The 21,471-nt window shown below is 38.4% G+C and overlaps 1 protein-coding gene across 9 annotated transcripts in view; it reads right to left on the bottom strand.

The window, feature by feature from the left end:
* Window positions 1-579: 579 nt before the first annotated feature.
* The window catches only part of KIF21A (kinesin family member 21A), an 88,214-nt gene continuing 67,322 nt past the window's right edge, over window positions 580-21,471 (bottom strand). For 4 of the 9 annotated variants that reach the window (XM_074540026.1, XM_074540029.1, XM_074540025.1 and 1 more), the window contains 10 exons: window positions 17,808-17,918; window positions 17,152-17,280; window positions 15,548-15,586; window positions 13,402-13,538; window positions 10,906-11,086; window positions 10,381-10,545; window positions 9,576-9,693; window positions 6,589-6,759; window positions 3,583-3,782; window positions 580-1,834 (listed from right to left, as the gene is read on the bottom strand). In XM_074540026.1, coding sequence (XP_074396127.1) covers window positions 1,741-1,834; window positions 3,583-3,782; window positions 6,589-6,759; window positions 9,576-9,693; window positions 10,381-10,545; window positions 10,906-11,086; window positions 13,402-13,538; window positions 15,548-15,586; window positions 17,152-17,280; window positions 17,808-17,918 — 1,345 coding nt within the window. In that variant the 3' untranslated portion in view covers window positions 580-1,740. The remainder of the gene's footprint in view (window positions 1,835-3,582; window positions 3,783-6,588; window positions 6,760-9,575; window positions 9,694-10,380; window positions 10,546-10,905; window positions 11,087-13,401; window positions 13,539-15,547; window positions 15,587-17,151; window positions 17,281-17,807; window positions 17,919-21,471) is intronic. The other 5 variants (XM_074540030.1, XM_074540028.1, XM_074540034.1 and 2 more) reach the window with 3 other exon arrangements.

Here is a 21,471-nt window from a genome sequence, read left to right on the forward strand (position 1 = left end):
CACTCTCCACTGGAATTTGCTCAAGGTTGTCACATAATACCAAATAATTTGTGTCTATACCCTTTGGGTAGCTAAAAAGCATGATAGACAAACACTAAGTGGTAGTGTTGCTGCTTATTTTAACTAATTTATACATTGTTTTTAACCAATATATATCATTCATCGCCCATCTCCATCAAAACTTGGAACAGATTGGTAACCTCAAATTGCAAGCAGCATTTTCATCTTTCAAGCTGAGCAGAGAAGGAAGTAATTCCTCCAAGACCAGTAAGAGGCATCAGCACTTTTCCTTGTTTGACAGACCATATGCAGTAAGGGTAAGAGAGGTGTCATCTCATAGGGACAGGAGTCACCTGCTTCATTTTATGTCTGTACTGTACTAAGTGTGAGGGAATCCCCCTAGGGTTCCTAAGCACTATAAAAAGACAAATAATGGCCAAGGAGAACACAGACATGGGATATATGGGCTATGGTGCTCACCAAGCTACTCTACTGCACTGTAAAACTGTGGGTTTAAATTCAACACCTTTGCAAAGGAAGTGAATTTTTATAAGGAAGTATGATGGACAAGACAAAAAAGCAGTTCACATTCACATCTTTATTTGTTACCTACACAAGCTATAATTTACAGACTGATATTTTCTGAAAAATAAAAACAAAACAACCAAAAAACCTCAATATCCAAACACTGTTTCTGAATCTACATAAAATTTTAAAATTTGCAGAATTTACAAATTAATATTCAGAGCAGTTGGGTAAATTATACAACCTTCCTCAATATCCAGGTTCCAAGAGCTTCAAAAGTCATACAGGCACAAGATAAGATATTTTCTTTATACAACCATCTATTTACATAGCTTTTCCCAATAAATGTGGTTCAGTTCTCAAAGTAACTGCCAAGGTTTGCAAAAAACAGTGTATTTAAAATACATTTAGCAGCATATAAAATTAGATAAAAAGGAAAGACAATTTGCTTAAAAAAAAGAAAATGTGAGATGATAGAAACAAATCCGTAAGAAAAATAGATTAAGATATATTTATCATGACATTATGAACATCTAGTCATTGCAGAACATAGGCAAAACACAAATAAAACATAGCCATTTGTGGGCATTTGTGTTCTAGTCCTGAGCACAGAGTACACACAGCTGCACAACTTTGGTCAACACAGATTATATGCTATCAACACACAAATCATATGGCGTTTGCTGTTAGCAGGATACAGCCATGTCAGGTAGATGTACTGTTAACAGCTTCTTCCCATCTATTATTCACTCCACTTTCCTAACAACAGTGTAAGTGACCTTTAAAATCTTCAAACTGCCTCTCATGATCAAAGGCTTATTCCTGGGACACGTTCCTTCCCCTGTTACCGTAAAATGCAAAACAGCTGATCATACTTGTGAGTGAAATACAGCAGAGCACTTTTGTTATATATTTCAGGTTATAATTTTGAGATGGTCATTAGAGAAGACTGAATTCCAGTTAATTTAAACTGCAAGTATTACATATGCACACAAATTCAGCCATAATATATAGAGATACACATGACTGTTGAGACTCAAGCATGTTACCGAGAGGTTATTAAATACAGTACATATTTTAAGGACAGCAGGTCTAGTGGAAGAGTTCACGCATTTTCACTCCGTTCCAGTCATCAGTGTTTAACTACTAGACATGCAGCAAACTGCATAGAGTGCACCTCCAATCGATCAATTTATTCCTTTATCCCCTGTAACTTCAATTGCTGGCAAGATCTTCATTTGCATCTCCTGTATCTGAGATCTGTCCATCTATAATATTCCGAGCTTTCCAGATCCTCACAGTGCGATCACTGAAAACCAAAACAAAGCAGTATTAGAGCACTGTGATTACACTGGGGAGGGAGAGAGGGCCAAGGGGGGGCCAGGGACACTTCCTTAAAAGCTTGAGTGCCTTATTCAGAAAGGTACTGTTGGCAAAATACCAGCTCTTTAATGGACATGCAAGGGTTATTCCACCTCCAGGAGACTTCGTAATTTAACATGTACAACACTGAAGATTCCCTAACCTTGTCACAGCACTGGCTATGACCTTTAGCCATCTAAGAATGTATAAAGACTTTATGTCTAAAAAAGTAAAGAGGTGTCAGTCTATCATAAGTAAAAAAACCACAAAACTATAAGAAAATATGAAGTCCTAACTCTCCAACAAAAAATACCCAAACCCATTGGCAAGTTGCTAAATAGCACATACCAGTGAGCTGATGTTTAGAAGCCCAGACTGTAGTTATGTACTTTTGGAAAAAAATCACTATTTACACAATTTTAAAGTATGTGTAAATAAAATATCACATAAAATGTGTTGCAAAATGCTGTTATAATTTAGAAGTAAAACAAAGAGTTAGTCTTGTTAAATAGCAATTTATTCCATGAAAGGGAAGTTATGAATTTCTCATAAACATTAACTTGAGTGACTAGCCAACACTGATTCATACATTCCTCACAACTCCCTCAAAAGAAACCAGCAGGCTGAGCAGACTTTGTAACAGTTAAAAGTGTTTTCTGACCTGTGCCTTCATTTCACTGTAAATTGTGAGGAACCATCTAAATTTTTTAGACCTTAAGCCCACTGCTAGAAATACCAAAAGACTGAAATTTTTTTAATGACAAAAAAAAAAATTCAGATGCATGTATGTTCTAAATGGATTAATAATTTTTAGGCAAACACAGACATAAGCTTTGACTTCTACACCCCTACCTATTAGTGATTAAACATAAAACTTGACCACCAAATATGAAAACTTGGCAATTTTGAAATCCTGCTATGATTCAGAAAGACCTGCTTGTAATTCAGAAGGCCAGAAGCTTCCACAATTGGCACAAGAATGCAACATGTCAGCTTTCACAGCTCCTGTGCTCAGACTACACCACAAAGAGCCTCTGTTGCCATCTCCTGCAATTATATTCTCCATAACAAGGTACTTTTCTTGGTTAATTCCCCTGAGGCTTCAGGTCCTCAATTTGCTCACTTTTACTGAGCAAACAAATATTCAAATCAAGGTGTTTACAGGACAGTAGGATGGCTTGCAAAGCTTCTGCTGTATGCCAGCACTTAAAAGCCAACCAAGCACAAACTAACAGCCATGGCCATGGCTTTCAGGAGAATTTGCACAGGTAAGGAATGAGTCTCATAATGAAATAGTCCAACTGCAGAGACAAGCTTACAAAGTTCTCAAGTACTGCCAAATTCTCCCTGCCATCCTTATAGATCAGTGGTTTCCAAACTTGTTTTGATCATGCACCCCTACCACTAAAATTTTTTTAAGCCCACACTGCTGTGTGTATTTATTAATTATATAGACATACCACTGAGTTCTAATCATTTATTCCAGCACCCCAGTGGGTCATGCTGTTCATCCTCTGGGGTGCAAGCACCTCACTTTGGGGATGGCTGTGATAGGTATTAGCATTGAGGGGCATGGACTGGACAAGGTCTCCTGATGCTTTCTGTGCAGTGAGTTACACATGCCCTAAACACATGTGCATGGACAGGGTTATAGCAGGGGACACAGAAAAGAAAGATGCATGGAGAAGAACTCACTCTGCTGCTGTAAAAATCTGGCTGGAGTTGGTGCAGATGGCATTGATAGGGCTGTCATGTCCCTTCATCTCCCCAATGGGTGCAAAGGTGTCCACGTTCCAGAGCTTGAGGGTGCCTCCCCTGCAGCCGCTGAGCAGAACCGGCACCCCGGGCACCAGGCCAAGAGCACAAACCCAGTCCTTATGGGCATTGGGGACTTGCTGAAAGACAGAAGGCACACCAGTCTCACAGGGCTGCAGAAAATTCCAGAGCAACAAGCACAGAAGTGGAAAAATCCCAAGTTGTAAGCCTGATTCCTTGTCCTGCAGCAGTTTTGCTACATGGCTCTGGGTGGATTCTGCACCTTTAGAGCAAGGACAGTGCTAACTTCCAAGAGTGTTTGTTTTTGTGAAATAATACTGCAAAACAGGAAAAAAAGTCTAATATGCACAATTGACCTAATGTGGAATAGAAATCAGTTTAGGATAATGCAAAGTCTGCATGTTTTCTAATGCATATTTGAATGCATTTTGGAACTTATGGTCTCTGCATATGTTTCAAATCTCTATAACTGCTATAAAACACATAAAAAGAAAATCCAAAAAAACTGCACAAAAATACATCAGGAAGACAGAAGCTGTGTTTGCCTTCTTTCTTTCCTCTTTTCCCACTACGCATTTATACATTGATTTTGTGATGTTGCACTTCACAGAAACACATTAATTCTTTATTGAGGAAGGGCACTAGCATTTTAGTTCTCATTCAGAAAGCAAAATGTTGCACAGACCAGCTGAGAACCACATCCTTTTGTTGTTCTCACAAATAAATACACGGGGAAAAATAAAAATATGGGGAAATAACAGCCAAAAATTTGCTGTCTTTTGAGGATACCAAATGTGGCTTTTCTCTGGTTCAGTTTGGTAAGAATTGCTTTGCTTTGCTGCATTGCTCATAATGGAGTACATTCAGCTTTCTAGGAACTTACCTTAGTGTTTCATTTATAACATACACAGCTACAACAGCACTGGTAGTCTGATTCTGCAGCATTCCATGAAACTGGGAATGGCAGCAGGGGGGTGGGGTGGTTGTGGTTCTTATAAATCTCAATTTTGTCACAGCAGGGTTTTGTGACTTGGGATGTGCAACACCAAGTGAAGCAGATGATCTCCAAATTCTTTTGAATAGCATGCTTGTTAAGGGATTTTCATTAATTACAGAGGATCAAACCTGGTCAACATGTGTATGCCAAACCAGAACCTCTGATGCAACATTAGCGTTTCTGCTGTAAAGCAGCTTGGCTCTGTTTCAGGTTTTGGTTGCTGGGTAGATTAAGGAGAGCAGCTGTTCAGTCTGCAACCTTGGAAGCTTTGAAAACTCAGCTGGGCATGGCCTTGAGAAACCAGACCTAACTACAAAGTTGGCCTTGCTTGAACCAGCAGGACAACTTTGCATTGTGTGACCTCCAGTGGGCCCTTCCACTCTGAATTATCACATGATTAGCAAAGCAACAGCATTTCTCATTCCCTATAAAAGACCATGAATAAAAATTACTTCTATTCTGTCAAATGCTTCAGTCTCATCTCATTGAAAAACATTCAGCATTTCATAGAAATGAAAGAAGTGTGAGATTATTCTTCTCAAGTTCTAATTTTCAAACCAACAAACAGGGGAAGGCAAAGTAGAGAAATCATGCCCATATACCAAAAGGAAAACAAGGAAAGTTATATAGCTAGTCCTATTTACATACTTATTCACTCCTGATCCTGTATTCTTTCTGATGTTAAATTAATTGCAATAGCAAAAATGCATATTGCATAATTTTTTAATGAGCCTAAAATGCAAGAGTGAAGACACTCCTTAAAATTTTAATGAAGTCACTCTGAGAATACAAAATCTTTCCAGTGCCTATGATTTTGGTACAAGATCCTTAGCACATTTTTCTGGACAGAGAGATGTGAGGGCAGATGTCCCAGTATGGGCAAGTGAAGATTTTCTGTAAGATGCTAAATTTATGAATCCTTATTTTAACTGTGAATACTTTGGAGTATTCTGAAAAGGAACTGGCACTGAACTGGATGATTTTGAATGACAGTCAAGAAAGTTTATATATTTATGGAATACTAACTATGCCTATATATAAATTTTCTTTTTAAAGTAGCTAGTCCATTATTTTCTCATATCCCAATATTTTAAAATTTTATTTGTTTCCTTGCTATCAGTCTGCATATTAAATGCATGCTCCTCCTTTCTCTAAAAGTTACTGCAAAACCAGCACTCTCTTCTGGTGTTTGTTTTTCTGCCTTCCAGTTCTTGCTCACTCTTAAGTTAAATAATCACAACTATACCTCAAGAACCTCTCATAAGACCTAGAAGAACAGACCAGCTTACAGCAGGTAGGCAAAAAGCAAAGTTCTTCATGCCAAACAAATTGCGATTTCCCTAGATTTGAGGTCCTTTTACACCCACTCCCTTTTTTTCCTTTTTACATAACGAAAAACATACAGCAAATGTGTTCTGACAGCAAGTGTTATTGTGAGTGTGCTGTATACATAACATCTGCACGGTGTAAGGAGATGATCTAAGGTCCAAGACTGGGTGGATTGAGATAGGCTGTAGAACCTCTTCACAAGAAAATATTCTGTAGCCTGATCTAAAGTATTGTTTCTCATTAATGAGTTCCCAATCCAAACTTTACTAACTTGTCAAAGGCAAGTATCCAGTGATTCCAGTCACAGATGAGGCAAATGCTGCTTTTATTCTGAAGCAGAAAAACAACCCCCATGTACTCAGAGCTAAAACAGGATAACCAATTCATCAGAATTTCCTGACGCTTCATGCACAGAAAAGTAACTTCATGTGAAGATCAAGTACGTTATTGATTTCTTTCTTAGTCAGTGTTCTATGCCTTCCCTATTAAAAGCACCAGTGTCTATGTGAATAGCCATTGTATGAGCCTGAACATTTATACAGCCTGAAAACAGTTCTACAGCGTGACTGTCACAGCAGCTGCATGATTTTTTTCATTACCTGAAGAAGGTCTTTTTGAGACAAATCCCATTTCTTAATTCCATTATCTCTCGAGCCACTAAAAAGGTTATCTCCCATAATAGCAAGTGCTTCAATGCCATCATAATGAGGAGGTTCAAAATTGTGTGTAGGACTCACGCTTCCAAGAGCTCCTTCAGTCACATCAAACATCTAAAATAAATAATAAAATATATTCTATGAGATTTTCTGCCATCCTGCTTGAAAGTCATGCAGCAAATAACTTCAGGGAAAAAAATTATTACAGTGTTATTACAGGCCACAGTATGTATTATGATGTATATTTGACAGAATTTATCTACCAGAACCACTCCTTTCTCCTCTTCCACCTCTTGCCTGAAGCGGGAATTCTCCACTGACTTCAGAGAAGACTGCTCTGGGAAGAAGAATTACTACTACTGGAATATCATATACACAGTGGCTTCACAGGAAGGGCCCATATATACCCTGTGTGTTGGGCTAGAGAAACAAAGTTCATGAGTAAGTTTGGGAAACATAACTCACTCTGGGAGAATTGCACAGCTAAGTAGCTTCAGAAAGAGGCATTCATATGTTTTTCTGGACAAGTTGTTTTCGTAAGGGTTACATACTATTACACACTGATGCTTTTCATGTACTAGACACACCTCTCTCCTTGTCTGTGCTCCAAGAATGGGGTGTTAAAACAAGAAATCTTTAAGAAAGATTGCTTCAACAATTTAAGCCATAATCAATCCCATCAGGTCTTTGTTGCTGGAGCTGCAAAGTAAGCAATCCTGGTTCATTTTGCATTGTAGGGAACCAGAACTCACCCAGTGAGACTGAGCTGAAAGAACAGATGAGCTGTAACTTTTTAAACCACCAGCTCTGTTTCACAAGCAAATGTCAAACTTTATCCTCTATTATTTGCTCTTTATTGGCCTTTTAGAATGAATAAGCTTGACAGCAGAAAAGGGAGAGCTTGGTAGTATAAAATAATACCTTGTGAGCTAAAGGTATTTTAAAATACGTTATCACATTCAATTAACATGCATCAGTTCCAACTGTAACAAAAAATTCAGTGATAAACCAGAAAAATCAGGTACCTAGAGATGACCAATATTACTGACTCAGTAGACAAGACAATAGTTTCCTGTGACATGACAGTATCTGTCACCAGGCCTGGTAGCCCTACAGACCTACCCATGCAGAGAACCACACATTGTTAAGGGGTTAAAATGGGCCTTAAAGATCATGTAGTCCCAAACCCTCTTTGGTACTAGGGACACCTCCCACTAGAGCAGGCTGCTCAAGGCCTTATCCAGCCTGGCTTTGATTACTGCCAGCATTGGGGCATCCACAACCTCACTGGGCAGCCTGTTTCAGTGTCTCACCACCTACACAGTGAAGAATTTCATGTTAATATCATAACCTAAATTTCCCCTTTTTTCCATCTGTGCCCATTACTCCTTGTTCTGTCACTACAGTTTCTGATGAAGAGTGTGCCTCTCTGGCTTCCCTGTAAGCCCCCTTCTGATAATGGAAAGTTATGAGGTCTCCACATAACCTTCTCTTTTCCAGGCTGAATGGAAGCATTGAGAATTCATAGACAGCTGGCTTGACAATTCTGGAGACATTCACTTTGGAGAACACACACTACTCTGAAACACACAGAAATAGCTGAAATACCCCTGGACATTGTAGTGATGTAAGTCAAGAGGCAGGCAGACCTAGAAGGATTTATTTATGTAGCCTGGCCACAGAAAGGAAGGACAAGAAGGACAGATAAACTTCTCTGCCTGTTGACAGCTTTATTTTCCAAAAGCCCTCCCACCTCCTTGCTTGTCTCAGGAGCTCACAGCATGACAAACTTGGATTACATGATCCCACCCTGTTGTTCCCACTGAAGTCCTTCCATCATTATTGTGCCAGGATGGCAGCTCATAACGAAACCAATATTCTGAACTGTGCAGAGAAATAATTCTCAGAGTGTCTGCCTCTGTCTCCCCATTGCCTAGGAATCCCCTGGCCTCTAACCATAGGAACACTGCTGACAGGATTCAAATCCACAGCCCAAATTGTCCAACTGTGCACCAACCTCCCAGGCAGTTTTTTGCATCTGGCACAGTGCACAGCCAAGCATCCAAGAATTGCAGAATAATATGAAAAAATGAAAGCCTAGCTCAGTGAGAAAGCTCACACAGGTTCTGGATCTTGCTCCACCCCTAGCTGTGTTCATACACTCGTCTCCAGAGTGTGAGAACAGAAGGGTATCCCCTCATAACAAGCTAGGGTTTCTTGCCCATTCTCTTTGGCCTCATGCATCACACATTCTTGCAGTGTGAGGGTCACCTTTACATGATGATCTACAATTTATTAAGTCTGGTGATTTGGGTGCAGCCCTGAGAAACAGGAGCTTGTGGGTTTAAATAGCCACTGGGTGATGTGAGACCAAAAAAAGAAAACAAACAAACCCCCCCCCCCAAAAAAAAAAAACCCTCCTCCCAAAAAAACAGATTCCACAGCCTTGAGTGAATTAATCACAACTCCAAGAAACAGAAAAGTATATTGGCCACCTTGGCTGAGAAGTGCTGACCTGGCTGTCTTCCCCACTTCAGAACGAGCCTGGGCTAAACCCTGGACTCTCTGACATGAGGAACACAAAGGGTGTCTCTGGTGAAACAATTAGGTCTGCACTCCAAAACAGAGGCACTGACTTAAAATAAAGAGCTAAATGTTACCTAAAAGTAGGTGTTATGAATATTTCTCCAAGACTTTGTACACCTGACATCCAATTGAATGAGGATTAAGAAAAAACTAAACTGGAGACAACCATGGATCCATCTTCCTTAGTAAAACAAAAAAGGCATGAAGTGGTAAGTATTATGACTGAATATTATTCATGATCCATGACTGGAGAAATAATTTTCATTTTGGCTATCACATTTTGAATGTGTAAATGAGAGCCACTTCTGCTGAAGCCTACATCCCATGCTGATATGCCAAGTTACCTTTATGTAATGATCCTTTGAACCAGTGATAATAAGATCTTGTCCATTGGAGATCTGATCGACAGTAAGGCACATAACAGGACCCTGGTGACCAGTTAGCTTTCCTGTAGACTGAAATCTTTAAGGATAAGAGAAGAAATGAGGATTTGTTAATTTTTCACATATCCAATATAGTCCATAGCACAGCTTGTGACAAATGGGTAGTTTTATTTTCACTTTGTCTTCAGTACTCATCCTCTTGTTTACCTATACTCTATTGTTCATATCCATGGATAAATATTAAATCTACATTAAACACAACAAAACCCCCCTACTTATGCAAAATAGGAATTAGAACATTTTAAAGTAAAGATGAATCAGGCCCCTCATAAGTATTTTCTGTACTTTGAATGCACTCTTTGGGAGCAGGTTCTGTTTGGAAAAGTGTAATTATAGTGCAGCTATCATAACCCCATATTATATTTCATTACTTCCATTGGCTTCCATCATCTCATCAACAATTACTAGTCAGGATTCCCATCCTCACCTTACAAAAGTGTGTTTTGTAGTGCCTGTCAAACAAAACCTTGTGTTTTCCAAGTCATTTTTACTGAAATGATTCACCACAACCTTAACACATGAGAAAATCATTATCTCAGTATCCACCACAGATGGATTAGCTGATCTGTAACTGACACCATATTTTGCCCAGGTGTGGACACTACCATATAGAAGAAACACTACACTGACTGTGTCATGTGCACAACTTTGCTGCCTATGCACATGTAACCACCTAAAAACATTCTCTTTGGCTGGTGTTCTGTACCTTTTCAGGTCCCACATCCTCACTGAGTTTCCAGCAGCTGCATAGAGGAATGTGCCAGTTGGATTTAGTGCAATTTGATTGATCTGGTTCTCTCCAGCTGGGATAGCAACTGTTCTGTTAGTACTTCCTGAACACACATCAGCAGGCATAGCTTGGCCTGAAGACCTGAGTACAGAGAAGGAAAAAAAGAAAAAAAAAAAAAAAGAAAGAAAAAAAAAGAAAACCCCCAAATTCTACAGTTAGTTTGCCATATTTTGTATACTCACTAAAAACAAACCTATCTCACTGAGCAAAAAAGGCTATAAGCCAATTATGAATACTGAACATCTGATAAAACTCTATATGCAAATTGTTTTGTGTTCCCATTACTGATGTCCCATACTGACTTAGCCTGAACATGTAAAGAAACATTGCTAACAGTGTACTTATATTACACTGTACTGCAATACTTTATTAAATATAATAAAATGCATCTAAAATCAAGACTCAATTGAATGCTTGGCACCTGAGGTTCAGCATACTCACGTCAACGTCCGAATGCACTTGGCAGAATCTCTGATGTCCCACACCTTGATATAGGAGGTTGAAACTGTGAAGACCAGGCTTGTGTAGTTGCAATATTTAATAGAAACCACATTATTTGGATGACCCCCTAATGACATAATCTCTTGTCCAGTTACCAGATTCCAGACTTTACAGGTACGATCTAAATAAAGACAAACAAAAATGGGGAAAATATTAACAATAATAAAAAAACCTGAAAAATCTCATGCTTTTCCTAAATTCTGTTAATTTTTTTAAAAGCACATTAATTCATTTGCACTCATACATTTTCCTCCATTTCTGTAGACACCGCAGAAACACAGCTAAATTAAGTAGTTCTTTAGAAATACACATAGGCATCCATCTATCATTATCAAAACTAAGCAAGGTTGATCATTAAATGTGCTTTCAAGACCTGCATATTAGCTCCCAAAGCATTTAAAAGGGATTAAAATCTCAAGGGAAGTGAAAATGCAGACAATTTAGAGGCTGTAAAGTGTGGATGATGATAGATGAAGAGAAGAATCCAATTTTTAATTCAATAATTCATTATCAAAAACATAGTTCAGGATGAGTTTTGAGACTTAGCATGGCTGAGTTCTGAGTGCCACAACAAAACTACAAAAGTGAGAAGGGACCCAAACTCTTCAATGTTTTGGGGGCCTCTGAAAATCCCAGCAGAGAGTGCTTTAGTCACTGTTTTGATTCCATAGCCAAGGAATTTAAATACTGCAATCTTTTATGTATTAAAATCCCAAATGTACAGAAGTTTTCAAGAAATCTTCAACCCTACTGGCAAGAACAAGAAACTCTCCTTGCTGCACCATGTCTGTATCACTCCAGGTATTTTAGATATACATTTATACTGAAATAAGTACTGGAAGGATGAAGAGAAAGCTTCATGTATAGACTCCAGTTATGATAGCATGAAGGTAAGTATAGCAAGACCTGTCTGGCACTGTAAAACATCAACTACCAAGATCAAAGATCTGCAATGCACATGAGAGCTTACTGGCATCTCTGAATTTTTCTGCAAGTATTATCTGATGTCAGTGAGCCAAGACTTTCTGCTTCAGCAATCATTTCCAAAAGATTTAACTTTATTTAATTAAACAACTGTCTACACTCTTGAGTAAAAGCATACTTGGTAAACTCCCCTCAAAAAAATATAAACAGAAAAAATTCTCCCATAAGTTTAAGAAGCTAGGATATGACTTCAAAAATGCTAATATTTGCAATATCTGCAAACATCCATTAAAAAAAACCAAACTACTAAATCTTGAGAATACAAATCTAGATGTAAAATAAAATTTTAAAACATGCCATTTTTTCCCTCACATAGCCACTAAATTTAAAATCTCAACAGAAATTAACTATTATTTACAAAATCTAAATCAATGTCCTTTTTTGCAACTGTATATGCTTGTACAAATGTTAAAATGTTGGCTTAAAACCTGCAAGATCAAAAGTTTGCCAGCTCACTCAAAGTTTGTGATTTGGCATTTTTAACAGCCAGATAGCAGAATAGCCACAGAACTCATAACTGAATATTAGCAGTGGAAGAGCTGCATATAATGGGGTTGTCAACTGTGCTAATACTGGGATAAAAGAGATGTCCTGAAATTTCAAGGTTTATTCATTATATAAGCTAGTTAAAAGGAGAGTCTCCCTATTAATAGGTGCTAATTTCTTCCCAGCCACTCTAATTCCTGTTAGCTTTGATACCTTCAGGAAAAAAAAAAAAAAAAGAGTCTGCCATAGTTTCAGCTGCACAATTAAGAAAATAACAAGTCCTTTATATTAAAATAGGTGTTTGTGAAAAGAATCCATTGAGCTCTGGTGGCCTCTGGTGGTATCTTTAAGCTAAACTGGGCAATGATACTGGAAATTCACTACAGACAGGAGGAAAATGTTCTCTTCAAAACACTGCTTCTATCAGTTTGAGAACGTTATAGAGTGACTGCACCATCCAGTAAGGAATTTAGATTCCAGGCCGTCCCACAGGTGCCATGCAGTTCTCATAACAACAAAGGACAGGAAATGAGATGCACAGAGGAAGCAGAAGACACCCTCAGATGAAGATAGCTCAAAAAATCAACTGTGGCATAAGAGTATCCAAACCCCATGCAGTAGAGCCAAACATGTCCAAATTCCCACCTCCACCCTTACCTGAAGCTATTTGCATTGCATGTCATGTGTTTGCACGCTACCATGACTGCTTCCATCTTATCACTCAACAAGTGTTAATGTTCCTGCTTTTTGTGGTTTTCCACGACAAATAAGCAGCCAAATACTACACTTTGGAGTTAGAAACCTGTAGATAATTACTGTAAATCTGTCTGCAGCTTATGTTGAGAAACGGACCTTTGGAATTTGCCACTGTGTTTACAGCACTGAGCTCAAATTGAGACTTTCACAACATCCCAAGCTGTTAAAGCAGCCTCTGTAGACAGCAGAGGTGCACAGAGCTTGCCCAACCTTTAGATCCAGTGAAGAGAAGATCATCAGTTGCATCAACACAAAGCACAGCCTTGGTATGTCCCTCAGCTGTGTAGATACACTGAAGCGGGGACGATCGGATGCCTTTTGAAGCAGGAAATGGGTTAATTATCCCCCTAAAGAAAAAAAAAGGAATGTGAGCTGGGCACAGTAACAGACACAGATAAAGCTAATTTACTTGCATGTAGGGAAAAAAATTAACCTAGTTCTTAGATGTGAGGGCAGAACAGCTGAATGCCTTTCATAAGCTATGTAAGGACTTTTACTGTTTAGCCTCAACACATGTCCACTCTGGCTTATCAGTTAAAGAAAATCACAAAAAAAAACCCCAAACAAATGAAAAGACAACAGGATGCTAAATGCTGGGTATGTGGCAAAGTCTGCATAATGCTGAACAAACCAGGACACTTAAAGCTCCTGTATGCCCAAGATCAGCCATCTAAACAGCATAAACAGCTCTGAAAAATGGAGCAAATGTAATGTGCACTGCCAATTCCAAACTCAGCATGCATTTCACATTGCCTGCATTCTGTGGGCAGACACAGAGAACTGCTAACTTCTGTGTCTGAAAAGGCTCCCACTGCACCCTGTACCAAAGAACATGCTCATGGCTCAAATGGCTAAAAGGGAGGATGACTGGAATGCTGACACCCCAGAGGAATCTTCCTGGGCACTTTCAGCTAATTCTGTGGTAATGCCAAAAGACTAATTTCCCTGAAATAAACATCTCACAATTCTTTACCAAACAAAAATTACTAGCAGTCTAAAATCCCATGCATACAATTGCATGCACATAGACCCCTTTAATCTGTGAAGTGTAGAAAAGCCTCAAGGTAATGCCCAAAACATGCAACACAGCTGTGACCCAGCCAGCTTGCAGTTAAACTCACTGTCATGCTCTTTTGGGAATCACCCACATAACTGTGATGAAAAGGAACTAAACCAGAGCCCTATCTCATCAAAACAAAACCAAACAAAAAAAAAGTACCAGATGCTTTAGGAAAATCTAAAAAATTAGTAATATTGTCCAGAAGTTTGCTATAGAAAGGAAAAAGTCCTTTATGATACAAGCTAACTTTGTGACAACTGATTAGCTTATCCAGTACATTAAAATTATGATTTTTAACATTTTTACAGTTCAGGACATCTTCACTCATATAATTCATTACTCCTTCTTTTAAAGAAGCAATCCTTCTTTAGATTTTACTAGTATTAATAGTGTCTTAAATTGTATAACATTATCTTCCTCATTTTGGAAAGGCTTTCACCTTTCATCTGCACTGTTTTATGTTTTCAAGAAAACAGGCGCAATTTGCTTTAAATTAATTTAAGTCTCTATGCTTTTGTTTTCTAGCATCATACTAAACTAACATTATTTTCTCTGTAGTACTTCCTGTTGGATCATGCTGCCTCTGAACGGAGTTATTCCTCCTGCTGTTCTCACCCACTCACTTCCATGACAAAGCCATGTAAAATACATGTCCTGGAGCTATTTATCTACCTATATGCAGAGTTCTAAAATCTACAGACAAAAAACCACTACAACAGCTACAATGACCAGCCAAAGCCCCATTACATTATTAGCAGTTATTTGACTGCCCTTCTCTAGATAAACTAATATTTTATTGAGTACCAAAATCCTAACCCACAGGGACACAAGTGGCAACATTTCTTTGATCTCTTAAGCCACTGTGCATTGTCTCAGAAAGAAGTAATAAAAGCTACTCATTTTTATTTACATTAGGATTTCATTTTTAGTGATCAAAGCATAAAATGGAAAAAGAAAAACAAAAATAAGGAGGGAAGTAAATGAAATATAAAATGTCTGCTCCTATTTTTTTTTAAGAAAACAAAGAGAGAAACAATGTGTCTCAGGAGATGTTTACACCATACTTCACTTATAATTAAAACACCTGACAAGCTCAACAATGATAAAAGAATACCCTAAAAAGGGAGAGGGGGAGACATGCTTGACCCAAATCTCAGATATTTCACGTTCCAGCAAAGGCAAGAGAAACAATGCACAGCTATCAGGAAAAGTCATGCAGCAAAATGAAATGTCTTAAGAACTGGAATAACTTTGATGAGAGATGTCAAGAAAACAGAAAAGAGAAAGAGAGAGTACCTTTGTACCTCCGACAGAGAGGAATCACTTTCATCAGACCTACAATCAACAGTGGTGGAATTGTGAGGAGAAAGAATATAGGTATCAGCAAAGGAACGCCTCCACATGAGAAGAACACACAACAGCATGGCCAACTCAGAAAAGCAATGCAAATCCACAAACATTATGCAGCATTGCTCAAGGTATATCTCAAACCAATGATGATATGGGGGGGTAGGGGGGAAAGAATAATTCTCTTAAAATATCACTCTCAGCAGTAAGTTACAGTAGACTGTTTCAGCTCCAGAAGATGAGTAACAGCAGCTGAGCAATTTCTTATTTCCCCAACATTTTCTTAGAGAAGTAAAGGCAAAAAATTAAAAGGAGAAGATAGATGCACAGGTTAACCTCCATAAGATAGTGCTTGTTGAGAATATCAAAAGAAAAAAAATACTTTGAACATCAATGCCTGCTAAGTGTAGAAGAGACATGCAATATATTAGTAAAAGAGATATAAATGTTAAATATGATAACTCATTCAAATAAATACAGCGATTTGCAAGCCATGCTAAGTTCAAAATCCTTCACCTCTCATTTCAAAAAATGCTTAAAAATAAAAACCAAGAAAACATAAAGGACAATATTTTCCCAAGACATGATGATTTTCAGTACATCTTAAGATGTCCATTTTCAACTCAGACAGATTCAGCAGTTTCTACTTGACTTCAAAGTCAGGTCAGAGAAAACAAAAAGGGTTTGGTGGGAGTTAGCAATAAGAACAGTAAGCTAAGATAAGGAAGTCACAAGCACAGTTACTGAAAGCCTTGCAAGCCACCGCCTGGTATGTGGTCGCTGTAGACCTTTGAAAAAAAACCCCATTTTATTCAAAAATAGTGCCAACAGACAAAAGCAATTTCTTATCGTGCTAGAGTTACAAATAAAGGTTTATTTTAAAACTGAGTTGCAGTTCATAAGCACTGCATAGTATATGTATCAGTACTGAAACCTGTAATAGAGATTCTAGTCAAGTAAAGTCCACTGCCATTTGGAGAAAGGTTCCTAAACAGATGCCTAATGTGAGAAAAAACTGTTCCACTTCTTCTAAACAAGATATGAATATCATCTACTCCTACATATCACCCCTAAAGTCACTCTGTTCAATAATTTGGATACTCTCTAAACAACTGTGTTCTAGCCATTTCAATGTCCCATCCTATGAGGGGCTGTTGTGAGAGCACTCTGAGCAGCACTGGAGCAACTGAGTAACTGTCAAAAGCACTAGTTCCTAAATTATCACCTAAAATCTATTTTTGAGTGTAAACACACACACAAATACACAAACATCTAAGAATTCTACCATTTTCTATTTTGGGTTTAAAACTACAAATACCAGACATAGCCTAGAAAACAGGAAACAAGGTTCAGCAGGAAATTTCTCTTCTCAAATTTTTACAGTGGTTCCATGATAGTTTAAAATATTTCCTTTGAAAACTACACAAAAACATGAGAAATATCTCCCCTCCTGTCTTGCAGAAGGGCAAAATTTCTACCAGACACTACACTGAAAACTTGAGCACACTTTGCATTTCCCTGGTTGGGGGCTGAGGCTTCCCTTTGTGACTTACTTATCCTGCTGAACTGATGTGTTTCCCTGAGAAACAGTAAGACGACTAAAAACATTCATTTCATTACGGGGCCGGCTTGGTGGGGAAGTAGGAGGTGACAGACTAGCCTCTGGGGCTCCAGAATCTGAGCTACAAAAAAAAAAAGAACATCTTCTTTAACAGGTTAGAAAAGTTAGATGCAACATGCCTCAAACGTTAGATGCTCTTCTCTTAAGCAAATGATTAAGATTGTAATACAGATATTTCTCAGAGAAGGCAAAAAGCTTAAGGCTGCAGAGTGCAAGATGGCACAATGTTCAAAGATTAAGTGGTAGAAGTGAAAGCTATAGGCAGAAAACACAAATTGAAGAAAATATTATAAAATTGAAGGCTCTTAGAGATACTGTTGACTTTGATTAAAAAAAAAAAAAAGTAATTTAGTAATTTGCAAATTCTCCAAAGGACATTTTCTCAGGGCTCTGCCCCTGAGCTATTTTGTACAGAAAAGCAACCTGGAAAAAACCACAAACAACCACACATAAGCTGAGCAATAATATCAACAATGACTGCAATAGAAACTGTTCTGGAAGAAAAGAAATAGAAAAATACAGACTTATTTTTCAAGAAAATTCAAAGTTCAAATTATGTCAGAGGAAATAAATTTAAAATAATCTTACAGTTTTTGTTCTTTTGTCTTTGTCTTTTCCACTGTTTTCTCATAGGCTTTTCTCTTTGCTAAAGGTGAAGGCTCAGGTATTTTCTTCTCTGGAAGAGATGGCTGTCTCGAACTAAAACAAGAGCAATCATTATCTCACTCTAAGGCCCTTCACAGAACATTACCTGTCATTCTCTCAGTGTGATTTCAAATTTTAGAACATATTTAATCTATTGTTGTCTCTCTTGAATTTAAGGATTATAAACTTGTTCTCACACTTGAATATAAAAATATACTAAGTTATTTATGTTCAAAATTGATCAAAACATAGCGTCAGATACTGAATAGTTAAAGGAGATATGCTAATTCAATAATAAAAGAGACTCACTAAAAGAAATACAATGGAGTATGCATTCCAAATTAACATCATCGAAGTCCTTAAATTTCAGATTCCACATTTGTATCTGCAATTCACCATTTACAGACATGAAGAAGAGAGAAATCACAATGATTCTTATACACAAATGAAACTTTGCAGTAACATACTCATGTTAATTAGGAAGTGAGAAAAGGTACTTCCCATTGACAAGCTATTATAACATGGTTTCTCTTTGTCCCCCACTTCCCTTCTCCCTTGCTTTCCATTTGTCTCTCAAGTTCTTGTTCTGAAACAATTCCAATTCACACTCACTGTGAATTGGAACCTTTTATTCCTCTCCCAACCTTTTATTCCCCATTAAAATTAGCAAGAATATCAAGAGGACAGTATTAAAGCTGACACCCAAGTGTTTTCATTTCACCACAGTCAGACAAAAGGAAAAAAAAAGGAATCTGAGTGGTCTCCATTCTTCTGAACTTCCATTTCTCACTAGTTGAGCAATCACAAAAGCAATATTTGTTTTGTTTTTCCTATTTCTTTGTATTTAGAAGGATTTTTTCCTATGAATATGAAACACTCATTAAAGCAAGAAAGCAGATTCTGAAAGTGTTTTTGTTCCACACAACTCCATTAATCAGATAAAGCTCATTTGGCAGATCACCTGCCTGACATGGTTATGACCATCAGTCTCGGAGCCCTACAGATTCTGAACATGCATAGCTCCAACTTCTCTACATGTTCTCTTCCTTAAGAGGAAATCTGTGCTACATAAAATCCACCTGGAGACTGGAATGCAGAAGAACATAATTTAACATGGACAGCACAACCACAAACAGCTACCTGATCCAAGCAGATGAGACAGTCTCAGGTGATCACAAACCCTCACTGGAATGTGAGGGATCTAATGCCAAAAACTGCATGTCAACCCTAGAGTTCCCTGGGGTCTTCAAGAGACAGGGAAAGGAGGACAAGTGATAACCTGCCTGGTTTGGCACAGAAGCCTAGCAATTAAGTCATAAAAAAGGGGAGAAAGTGGGTCCAATTCCCTCAAGGCCAGAGCATCCATTTCTGTGTAGGGCTCCCTTACCTCTAGGCATACTGTGCAAAGAACACCAAAAAAGGTGGAACAGGACACACTCCCTTCCCTCTCTTTACGCTGGACCAGTATGCATTTAGGAATGCAAAAATCCTGAGGTCACAAGGCAAATTCCATGAATCAGGCTGACAGGTCTTCCAGCAAGGATGACAGGCTGTAGTGTCTATTGCTAGGGTTGCTTATATGTCTACTGAGCAGCTGCTCAATTAAATAAACCAAAGCAGAAACTGGAACCCAAGCTCCTCTGCCTCACACTGGCATCCTGCATACTCAGACACAGAGACAACTTCCACTTGCTCTCTCTCTATCTGCCCTTGAGTCTTCCATCTCTGACTCCACACTGGAACATCCTCAGAAGAGGGTGTAAATAGCATCATCATTTTCTGAATTCTTTTTGAAAGCCTGGCAATGCAGTTATTATAAAAATACAGCTATCTTGCTGGAATGGACTTCCTAAGCACAGGTGTAAAAACCAGGTGCATGATGGCAATGACCTAACAGAAAAGGAACAGGACAAATACCTACTTCCAGGTTTCCAGAGCCCTTCCATATCTGCCAGGACAGACATCTGAACAGAGCTGACACAAGTCCTACAGAAGACAACTATCCTCTGAAAAAGCTGCTCTAGATGAGTTGAGCATATCAAAGGACAACAGCACTAACCAACTTTGTAAACAGAATTCCAGTTAAATTAACTGCTGGCCATATGTATTTGGGTGCCTCCCTAAATTACAGAATCACACAATGGTCTGGATTGGAAGGAACTTATAGATCACCTAGTTTCAACCCCCTTCTCTTAGGCAGGAACATCTTCCACTAGACCAGGCTGCTCTAAGCTCCATCCAACCTGGCCTTGAACACTTCCAGGAATGGAGCACCCACAGCTCCTCCAGGTAACCTGTTCCAGTGTTTGACTCTCACAGTGAAGAATTTCTTCCAATATCTCATGTACACCTACAAGCTTTCAGTTTGAAGCCATTACCCCTTATCCTATCAACACACACCCTTGTAACAAATCCCTCTCCAAGGACTCTGGAATCACCACAGACCTTAGAAAACTGAGAGGGTTCCAGAGTGGAGCAGTTTGTACCTATGCAGACACCTGAATTTGCACCTAAACATACAATTAATTTCTGTCTCTTTCAGAATCGACATTTTGGATTACTGTTACAGCCTCAACATTCCCAAATGTCGCTTAAGTAAGTGGCACAAGGGAGAAAACATTTATTGCAGGTAAGGTCCAAATCTCCTCCTGAATAATATATTTTATTACAAGAGATATGCACCACAGGCCTATAAGGGAAGGCCACATGGGTCATAAAGACAAGCTTTCTTCAACTAGGACCAGATAAACCAGCAAGAGTTTTAGGTTTTGATAAAACATATACACTTGCAGTGAGAAGGTCACTGCAGATTGATTGTGGGAATTTTTGATCACTTATCTACAGAAACACGATCAATACCAATTCAGTATGTGAGGCCTACTGCTGACTGAATTGACTTTTTGACAGTATGTAACTCTCAAATTCTTGCAGAACACAGTTTTGGGAAAATCTTTGTTTGCCTTTTTGCTGGCTCACTTTCATAAATGGATACATTCTAGAAGATAGAGTGAGGCAAAAGTTGGCATTACCTGAGTCTTGGATGTCAGGTCATAACACTTGATGTTTTAGATCTTGAAGCTTCAAAAGTCTCTACTGATCTCATGCTAACTGCTGAAACAAGTGGGTTTTCTCCACCTATGCTCACCCTCAACAGCATTCTTTCCAAGCAGATTCTATTTGCACTGAAGCCATCAGCATGGGTTAATAATTGCTGTCAGCAGTGTTTTACTGTTCACAATTGCCACTTCAAGCACATGCCAGAAATACATAGTAAAAAATACAAATTGCAAATGTGCATTAGGTAGAGACTGCTGTAAAGATATTATGCAAATAGGACAGATGAATATTAAAAGATGCTTAACTCTGGAACCTGAAATGTGAAGATAGCTACGGGACACTGAATGTGGACACATCATTGAATGTGGGAAGTGCACGGAATTTACACATGAGCTTGTGCAACACAGGAGGTAGTACCTAAAAAAGCCAAGAAAAGGGTCTCTAGCAGTGAATGGCCAATACAGCAGTGATATTGGTAGATATAAAATGAACAGCAAGAGCAAGAGAAAATAAAGTGTGTGTGAGAGACACCTGCTGGTCCCAAAGTAAA

Source organism: Zonotrichia albicollis, chromosome 4 (genome assembly GCF_047830755.1).
Source record: "Zonotrichia albicollis isolate bZonAlb1 chromosome 4, bZonAlb1.hap1, whole genome shotgun sequence".
Lineage (NCBI taxonomy): Eukaryota > Metazoa > Chordata > Aves > Passeriformes > Passerellidae > Zonotrichia > Zonotrichia albicollis.